The following is a 9,445-nucleotide window of genomic DNA, read 5'->3' as shown; positions in this document are numbered from 1 at the left end:
TACAGATAAATAAATGTTTTTAATTTACGCCAGTAAATGCACGATATCTATTGCTTTTGGATCGTTCATAACAATAGTTCAATATATCCATGATCATACAAACAAAAAGACATATCCGCTAAATGTGAATACATGTGAAAATTGAAGACCTTTACCGATACATATATTAATATAATGACGACACAAATGATTAGATTATCAACTTATTGTATAAGTATAGCTCTGACTAAATTTTTTTTTTTTTCAAACACTCAAACATCACGAAGTTCAGACGCCAATAAAATATAGAATTTCTTAAACAGTTTTAAAATACTTGTACCGTATAATTCTTGCCGTCTGAAACGACTATTTCAAGGTTGTCTTTAATAAGAATACCAGAGACCCAACCAAACTGCCCTTCTTTAAAACCCTTGGATCCCAAAACTCGCAGAAGTTCTCCGCTCGCTGAGAAAATTTGAATTCTTGCATTTCCAGAGTCACCAACGATCACGTTACCCTTTGGATCGAGAGCCACAGTCTCTGGAGTCCTGCAGATTAATTGATCAATTTTCATACCTATCTATATAATCGGGTTCAAATAATCAAACTTATGAAACTTGGATGGCGATAGATCTAATTAAATCTGATCTCAATAGATAAAACGTAATCTAATTATCTTCAACTGGAGAAAAATTTGTTACAAACCTCAACAGTCCTCGGTGAGATCCCGGTGTTCCGATAGTGCGAAGTAGATTTGAATCATGATCAAATATCTGAAGAAGCAAAATATATTTTTTCGTTTATGGCTATCGCTGAGAAAATTTTTGCTCATGCGTGACATACCTTGATCTTGTGATTAGCACAATCCGCAACGACGATCATGGTTTCCGATACCGCGACTGCGGTGGGTTGGTTGAAAAATGTGACGTTCGAACTGACCGCGAGTCCGGATTTTGTTAGGGTAGTTTCCGATTTTCCGGTAAGTCCGATGAAGCCAAATGATGCACCGTCCGGTGTCAAAATCTGTATGCGGTCATTCCCCGTATCGGCAACATAGAGTAAATTTCTAGAAGGATGTGCCGCAATTCCCTCAGGACTTCTCAGCTGTCCGTCTCCTTGACCCTTCGAGCAGATGCGTCGAAGAAGGTCACCCTTACGGTTGAAGACGTGGATGCAATGCTTCCACTTGTCTAGGAAGGTGAACAGAATATTTTTTTTGTCGCCTTTTTACCAGTATCAATATCAATTATCATTCACATATGATTGAGGTCATACCGGTTACGTAAATCTCTTCAAAGTCCTCGAGGAATGCAACTCCCTGGGGCGACATCATGTCCTGGTGTTGTATGCGCCTGTGGACTCTGTATTTTTTGTCGAGTACCAAAACTTGTCTTGTACCGGGGCAAGCGATCAGGAGATGTTTTTTCCAAGGATCTACAGCGATTCCCGCAGGTCTCTGAACGATACCGCGACCGACCACAACTTTTGGCGTGAACTGCCGGCTTCTGTGCTCCCGATTTTCAAACGATTTATAAAAAACAAGTTATGGCTAAAAAGTTTCGTTGCACGTGAAACTGTACCTGTAATAAAACCAGGCATTTTCTTCGGTCGATGAAAAATCTAGTCTTTGTTTGTCGTCCCGCTCATCGATTGCAGAGTCCGTAAGTTCCGGCCCCCAAAGAGCTACCGCTGCCATCAAGTCGCTCGCTCGACGATGCAGGGCGAGAAATGTCTTGACCTAGTGAAAACAAAATTGTGAAATATCTCCCTCGGATAAATGGGTGTACGTTATGCAGATATCTCTACGATTGGCAGATTATCGCTTAGAGTGAATGTCGAGTTAACAATTAATCACGAGGTTTGGATGTTCCAAATATATTTCATTGTGTTACAAAAGCCTGTATAGGAAAATCTGCGGGTTTGTCGTTAAGCTGGGTGTACGCAATATCCGCACGTGGTGATTGCGTGTAGGATTGTAGGAAAGTCGTTTCGTTCTTGGGGAGGTACGCGGAAGAAGGCAAAACTAAAGCAAACCACCGTCAAGCCTATTTTAGGTACACGTGCAGTCGGTCCAGCTAGGCAGTCAGCCACCCTTGGGTTCTCGGGCCGCGACCCTCGTCCTGCAAGGACCAGAAAAACCCTCCACCTTTCCACACCCCCAGGCGCCGCGGCGTGCGCTACGCACGCGCCGACACGTGACTCGATTCCACACACGGGGTAACAACACTCGGGAAAACGCGGATATTCTATGTCCTCGATTGCCCGCAATTTAGTGCCGCATCAATGCACTCAAAACTCATGCGGTTCAAGCTCTGCGCTCTTCGATTCTCCGCCACCAGCTCGCATGTGTCACTTGCATTGCCAACGACGATACAAGTTATGTCCTCGACGAGCGCGAGTACGTATAGGTAAACTTCGTACTCGGACGCATGCAATGGCCACTCGAACCGCTTACGATCAGAAGAGCGCGATTTTAATCGCCTGGGACCTCCCGGCTTCTAAATTCTATTTAAACAATCGCCAAAACTTACTTCCCCGTAAATAAAAACGTTTTAACTACCCCCGTGATGTGATTTCGCTGATTCTATGTTTCTGGTGTTTTCAGATCAGATCATTTGTTAGTGATTTGAAGAGTGGGAATTCCCAGTTTCTAGTATAAATTCCAAGGAGATCTCTCTTCCAAGTAATTACTTGAAATCGTTTCACGAGTCGGTTAAGTGGGGTGATTTAGGGGGAGTTGCATACCTACTTTGACGACAAACGCGTTCGTGTACAACATAAACATACGTATTAGAAGCCAAACGACTGACGAGTTAGTTACAGGTCAGTTCATTTTCCCAGGCACCCCCCAACGCGTTCGCGTAATGTAGGGTCCTCGTAGCAATATGTCACTGTGGCTAATTTGGGGGCATAACCAGCCCGTTTGGGGGGCCCCCGCGATCCAACGTCATCGTCGTCGACACCCCTAAACTCTTCTCTACGCGTACGATGCACATCAGCTTTCAATTATATCTATCAAAGTATAATCACCCGTTACATCACCTTCCAAAAATCAGATCTTACAGTTAACGCGGTGCTGACCGAAATCACAGAAAACATAAAATCTGAAATATTGAAACAATTTGTGATGGATCAATATTTTTCGCCAGGTCGGATGACAGCGTTGATTTTGTATGTGAAAGAAAACCAACCGTTTCGGACGATTTCTTCACACGGCATCGCGCTCCAATTGTTGAAATTAATTATGAAAATCGACAAATATTCACTCCACATAAATTTCATGGGATAATAGATTCCATGCAAACAATAAAATGTCCATAAAGCTCGTAATTGAATGAAAAATTTTGAGTAGATCCCGCGTGATCCGTCGCTCTCGTGTGCATCGTACGGGATATTATTATATTTTCGCGGAGATGTGCGTATTGTGTGTAAGTATCCATAAGTATTTGTGTGGGTGAAACATGTTGGTGACGTGAATTATTGGCCCTTGGGTTTACAGGCACGGAGCTTTTTTGGGGGTGAAAGAGTGTTTTCATGGGGTGTGGCCTACGGAGAGGAGAGGGCGTGCCCCTGAGAATCGGCAACGACTGCTGCTGCAGAGGGAGGAAAATTGATTTGTTACGGAATCTACTTGCAGGCAAGATATTACAGGGTATATTATAATATAGGTGTACCTCTCGACTTCTGTTTGTAAATAGAATAAAATGCGCGCAGTACAAACAGATTTCGAATTTTTAGATTCACGAGAATTTGAAAAAGCAATTAAAAATGGACTGCGAGAAATTTTCATGAAAACCATTGTTTCGGTTCGAAAATGACTAAAAAAACAATTCCAAAAAAAATTCCAATCTCTTGCAATGAAATTATGAGCAGTAGCCGTGTCTCATGCAAATACTATTTCTTTGCTACTACTAGCACGTACTAAAATGATTTGCATTTCATCTTGGTCCAAATATGGTGAAATCGTAGATAAAAAATACCCCGAAAAACGAATGAAATTTTTCAAAGATTTATATCGTAGGACGTTCGAGTCCGTCCCTCCTCTTTGCCCGTGTATTATACTATAGGTTTGCATTTGGTTTGTTCCATTTTGCAGCAGCAGCACTGAGAAGCAGCACCCTGCCAGAAGCACCCACCGCTGGTTTCTGCGCACACAGTGGTAATGGCCTGTCATCGGCAGACCTTACCCAGCGATCACCACCCGCCATGAAGCCAAAATGGAAGGGGTATAGGCGTGTATCTGGTAGACGAAGATGGCTAACGTTGATCCGGTGTGTGTATTAGTACGATACCGAAATATTATATGTATATATTTCTGTACATAATATACCGCGCAATGTCCTCCACAATATACCGAAACGCCACCAGCATCCGTGTCATCTCTGCCTGCATTTGACGATCATCATCGTGAACCGCTAAACACATTAGCACTAAACTCCACGCTGCTGATCAATACCTGAGTTGGTGGTTTCCCAGCAGTCGCGTTTTCACCTCCGATGTTGAAGCTTTTAAGATTTTTCGCCGCTCCCCCGCCAATTACAAATATAATGTCCAGATCCTTTCTTTTTTTTTTCAGATTTATGCAATTTTATAAGACGTACCTTTTCCTGATTGTCCGCGAGCGTGTCGAACTTGAAGTTCTTGTGCATCATGACCTCCTCTTGAGCCTTGATTATTTTTCCCTTCAGGTCTTCGGCGAACTTTTCACCCTTCTTCGTGGATTCTTCAGCTCGTTTTATTCTCTCATTTCGTTCTTGTTGCAGCTCGCTGATCCGGACTTCGATATCGCGGTCTATATATTCCGTCAACTGAGCCGCGCGAATCTGGTAATAGGAAATATTTTTCGATCAACTGCGCTGCATCAATTCGAACTCGATGAACAAAAATTAGAAATCAAACGTCCGGAATGCTCGATCACCTTGAAATCCTCGATTCTGTGTTCAAATCGAACCGTCGTGTTGCTGAGCTGGTCGCTGATGTTGGTGAGCTGTTCCTTGAGCTCGTCCATGTGAGCGACCCAGCAGACACTGCAAAATACCTGAAAAAAAATTTTGACGAACAATCACAACGTAATTAGTCGACCAAAATCTAATGTGAAAAACTTGAGAATTTATTTGAACCGGTCCGGAGCTTATAATTACCTGTTTGCAATGTTTGCACTTGCGATCCCGATCGCAAGTGGTCGAGCAGATCACGCATCGTGTTTCTTGTGCAGAAGGTTCTGGTACCGAAATATAGGAAGAAGGTTCTTGGACGAGAAAAGAGGGTTGGTCAGCAATCGATGCGAATGTAATAACTGGACTCGTGAATCCCAGATGGTCGAGCTTTTCGCCTGAATTATCCAACACTCGGAGAAGGTTTTCGATGTAGAGGTTTGTTGGTAAGTTTCGAGGAATGCATTCTACCACCGTTAACTTGCACAAAGGGCAAGCGATCGACCGATCTAACGAAAAACGTGGAAAGTATGGGATAAAAAAGTTCTATCAGACCGAACACTGTTATACGATGACTTACTATCGTTTCCCGGCCAAACGAGCTGTTCTTCCAAACATGACAGACAAAATGTGTGCTGGCATGGCATCATTCGGGGCGTTCGAAGTCGCTCCAGACAAACGGGACATTGCAGAAGATCTTCAATCGCTCCAAGAGAGGTCCTGCAGGTTCAAAATTGAATATAATCGGGAAAAGAGGAATTGAGAGGTTGACTCCAACTTGAGCGAACCTGTGCGGTCTTTTCTTAATTTTTTCCGATACGGCGGCATTTGTAGGTCCTTCTACGTTGGATCGACTCGCGGTAAGAGAGCTCGTGGATTTTGAAGTGCTGGGGATTGGGCCGAGTATAAAATCGGTAGGTATTTCGGTCATTTCCTGCATAATGGCACTGGACTCTTCGTAGTTTCCAACGATCACTGGAGACGTATCGCGATGACTCAAGTTAGAATGCTGCTTCTTAAAAATGTTCATGAATTTTGACGACATTCTGAAAAATTCAATCACAACGTGAGAAATATTCCAATGTTCAGTTCTCACACGCGCATTTGTACTGATATACAAATAAGTTAGTCATAGTACAATCAGTTCATGCACGGACATGCCACGCCGTATAACACCTTATCAAAGATATACACTGATTCAATATCAAGTTATTATCGAATTAACTCCGCTGCGCTCGTAATATGTCATCAGGTAGAAGTCCCAGTTTTTGTATTCAATTTTTTTACGTTCCTTCTCTTACGGAAACGTTCGGTACTGTGCATTTCATAAATTGTAAGTTACGATACGGGTTTTGATTAAAAAATGAGGATGTCACGCACTTTTCATAATATCTACGAGCCCGCGAGTTATATCCGCAGGTTGTATTTTTTATACGAAGCTTATTGAAAGGCTTGATTAATTAAATCAACTGTCAAGCTATCGGTTTCCTCGAAACTTACCGGTATACGATTTTGGCCGTCTCAGGCCACGAAATCTTTTTATTGACGATTTCTTACTCCTGGTGACGTATACTGCACGAATAATTATGCGAAATGTGTAATTGAAATTATGTGTATCTAGTTTTTTTTATCATGCTTAAAAATTGAACGCTGCAGCTCAAAGGAGTACACACCGCTCGTGGTATATCTTAACAATAAATTGTTGACACTGAAACTCTGTCGGAACAATAGATCGGTTGATGACGAAATCAGAGATATTTTTTGCTAGATAAAAATCTTATTGAACATATCGTTATCAAGATATGAATAGCTATACAACGATAATACTTATGTATATACCTTTGATATTTATCTAGTCCGTGACTTAATCGTCCCCTATAAATGGTCTTATCGATATTCTATAAGTTCAAACTTCGTTTATCGTTTCATATACCTTGTCAATAATATATCAGGTAGTCAAACCATTGAGAATTGATATAGTTATTTATTCTCAATGGTAAAACGTCTGCAGACGATGCACGTGCTTCTACGGACTGTAAATTGTGATTTTATATCATCGATTATTTAATCCAAATTATTCAAATGATCTTGAAACCATTTGAAATTGAGATGCAAACGAGATGTATGTGCCTCGTAAAAACAGTGCTTCAGCTCACCACTCGATATAGGTAATTTTATACAATTATTGCATGTTTATAGAAATTAATTGAATCATGAGAAATTATTTTACTCGAAGAATGCATTCGAGGTGTCGAGGTAAGATGAGAAGAAGGTAATAACATGCAAATAATAACGCCGCAGAAGGTGATCAAAATTCAAATTGAATTTCTGATCGACCTTCGACTGGGCTAGATTTTAGTCGACTCTCGACGTCGGATTCGATTGAGATATCCGAGAGTCGACCTTGGAATCACGCACAACCAGAGGACATGTTTGTTTTTGGTGGGTGTGTGGTGTAGTGAAAATGTCAATAACTTTGTGATTATCAGTTATTAAAGTCGAATGCAATGGACCTAGAGCTTCTGGGCCCATGTATAAATGTATCGTCGAGTAGAGGCGAGCGTTTGTCGTGATCCTGGCTCCATAAATGTATAAAATTAATGAGGATTAAATAGTTAAATGCGTTTGTTACACAAGGTCCTAGTTAATCTGACAGTTCTTGCTGTGTTTCTGATCCTCTTTTACTGCTTCCAAACGCCCACTTTGTCCATTACGTCAAACTTTTACCGTAACGATGCCAGAAACGATACTAAAACAAAGATTATTTCAACCTCCATAAACGCGCAGCGGTTCATTGAACTGCCTGAACTTAATAATGGAACTAGCTCAGATGTGGAGTATCATAATATTTGGTGCATATTCACCAAAGTCACATCTAATTCACCGATGAAAAGGAAATTTAAAATATTTACCGCATCTCTTCTGAGATTAGCCTCGGTTAAAATTGCTTTCCATGTAATCACCGATGACTCTAGCAGAGAAATTGCTGAGACTCTTATACAGGGAGTTGTTAAAGCAAGTGGCAAATACATGAAAGTAAGTGCTGACCATACCCTATAATTCTTGAGCAGTTGACTTCATTTACAGATTTCCACTTATGTTCCATATGTTTTTTTCAGGTCAGATTCTATGATGTCCATGTACTTGCCAAGCAACTCGAAGACATCGTTTCAGTGATGTCTCCACACTTCAGTAGCAACCCTGGGACTTACTATTCAGATGCTTTATTTTTCCTGTCTCTTGGTCTGCATAGGATAGCACCAGCAAACCAAAAAAAAGCTGCGATGTTTGATGCTGATACAAAATTCAAGACCGATATTAAAGAACTTTTTAAAGAGTTTGACAAATTTGGTGCCGAGGCTCTGTTTGGTTTAGCACCTGAACTAACTCCAGTATACCGGCATGTCCTTTATGTATATAGAAGCAAAAATCCTGCTACCCATTACGGGGAGCCGGCATATTTGGGTGGATTTCCAGGGTTTAACAGTGGTGTGGTGCTTTTCAATTTTGAACGACTTAGAGAATCTCCAGAATATGACAGTATACTCAGCAAGGACAACGTTGATCATGTAACTGAAAAATATTACTTCAAGGTGCGTATGTTTTACACTCACCTCTTTCGAACACGAATTTTGTTCCATATTGGATCCCCTTCTGGGAAGAACATCGGCACACAGTAATATGACATTATGATTTCGGTATTCCGCGAATGAATAATCTGTTCTGAATCTGATCTGTGCCGTACAAATTCCATCCAGTAGACTCCTGACCTCATTAGTATACATACTTGTTATATCTTGTTTACATTCAGAGGATTACAAATTGTTACCCAAGGACTGTATACTCACAAATCTTATTGTCTCTATTTCCAATCTCACGTCCGAGAATTCGAGCATTCAGGTTGTTCAATTTGAAGACGGGATTTAATAACATTTTAATAACCTTTCCCCAATTTATTTCTTAGGGACATTTGGGTGATCAGGATTTCTATACAATCCTTGGTATGGAGAGACCTGAATTAATCCATAAGGTAGACTGCGGTTGGAATCGTCAATTATGTACATGGTGGGGAGAACATGGGTATGCCGATGTGTTTGCTAACTACTCGCGGTGCGATTCAGACGTAAAACTTTGGCATGGAAATTGCAACACGCCGATTCCTGATTATTAAATGATTCCAAGATTGATAGAAATTCACACAGAAGTATTCAATGATCTGAACTTGCTTGAATATTTTTATGGCCGAAAACGGGGTCAGTAAAAAATGCAATATCAATTCTATATCTTGTAGATATGCTCACATCAAGTCTGTCAATCAAAATGCTAACCAATGATTTGACGATGAATTCAACCATCTTACTTATAGGATATAAAACAGTAATTATTGTACAAAATTATAACTAACAAGAATAGGAGAATAGTTTAATTTTGTAAAAATAAAAGAGTAATTAAAGATAAGATTTATACATGATTCGCCATGAGTAATTTTGATTATCATTCTTTCCTTCTTTTCTTCCTTTCCAAGGACGTGG

General features: G+C 40.8%; 2 protein-coding genes and 1 long non-coding RNA gene across 3 annotated transcripts; 1 reads left to right on the top strand and 2 right to left on the bottom strand.

Moving 5' to 3' along the window:
- LOC105684188 (RING finger protein nhl-1-like) lies at positions 1-6,637 on the bottom strand. The gene is made up of 11 exons (XM_012397357.3): positions 6,414-6,637; positions 5,702-5,959; positions 5,494-5,633; positions 5,121-5,422; positions 4,898-5,017; positions 4,581-4,802; positions 1,560-1,717; positions 1,255-1,484; positions 823-1,169; positions 685-752; positions 1-527 (listed from the first exon to the last, which is right to left on the bottom strand). The coding sequence occupies exons 2-11, from the start codon at positions 5,956-5,958 to the stop codon at positions 305-307; spliced, it is 2,067 nt and encodes a 688-aa protein (XP_012252780.2). The 5' UTR covers position 5,959; positions 6,414-6,637; the 3' UTR covers positions 1-304.
- A 201-nt stretch (positions 6,638-6,838) lies between these two features.
- Positions 6,839-9,384, top strand: LOC105684190 (xyloside xylosyltransferase 1). The gene is made up of 3 exons (XM_012397359.3): positions 6,839-7,949; positions 8,033-8,506; positions 8,878-9,384. The coding sequence occupies exons 1-3, from the start codon at positions 7,533-7,535 to the stop codon at positions 9,082-9,084; spliced, it is 1,098 nt and encodes a 365-aa protein (XP_012252782.2). The 5' UTR covers positions 6,839-7,532; the 3' UTR covers positions 9,085-9,384.
- On the bottom strand, positions 8,362-8,980 carry LOC125502203. Its single transcript, XR_007280053.1, has 2 exons — positions 8,762-8,980; positions 8,362-8,678 (listed from the first exon to the last, which is right to left on the bottom strand). It is a non-coding gene; the product is annotated as an uncharacterized LOC125502203 (long non-coding RNA).
- Positions 9,385-9,445: the final 61 nt, after the last annotated feature.

This window comes from Athalia rosae, chromosome 1, assembly GCF_917208135.1.
Source record: "Athalia rosae chromosome 1, iyAthRosa1.1, whole genome shotgun sequence".
NCBI classification, from domain to species: Eukaryota; Metazoa; Arthropoda; class Insecta; order Hymenoptera; family Athaliidae; genus Athalia; species Athalia rosae.
Note: the sequence above shows the minus strand (reverse complement) of the source record. Positions and strands in the feature narration are given on the sequence as shown.

What these genes read in the sequence shown, in the direction of transcription:
- LOC105684188 (XM_012397357.3), bottom strand. Translation starts at nt 5,958, where the DNA reads ATGTCGTCAAAATTCATGAACATTTTTAAGAAGCAGCATTCTAACTTG. An exon ending in AGTGCAAACATTGCAAACAG is followed by an intron (nt 5,018 to 5,120) that starts GTAATTATAAGC and finishes ATTTTTTTTCAG; the next exon opens with GTATTTTGCAGTGTCTGCTG. An exon ending in GTGCTAATCACAAGATCAAG is followed by an intron (nt 753 to 822) that starts GTATGTCACGCA and finishes TTGCTTCTTCAG; the next exon opens with ATATTTGATCATGATTCAAA.
- LOC105684190 (XM_012397359.3), top strand. Translation starts at nt 7,533, where the DNA reads ATGCGTTTGTTACACAAGGTCCTAGTTAATCTGACAGTTCTTGCTGTG. An exon ending in CAAGTGGCAAATACATGAAA is followed by an intron (nt 7,950 to 8,032) that starts GTAAGTGCTGAC and finishes TGTTTTTTTCAG; the next exon opens with GTCAGATTCTATGATGTCCA. An exon ending in CTGAAAAATATTACTTCAAG is followed by an intron (nt 8,507 to 8,877) that starts GTGCGTATGTTT and finishes TTTATTTCTTAG; the next exon opens with GGACATTTGGGTGATCAGGA.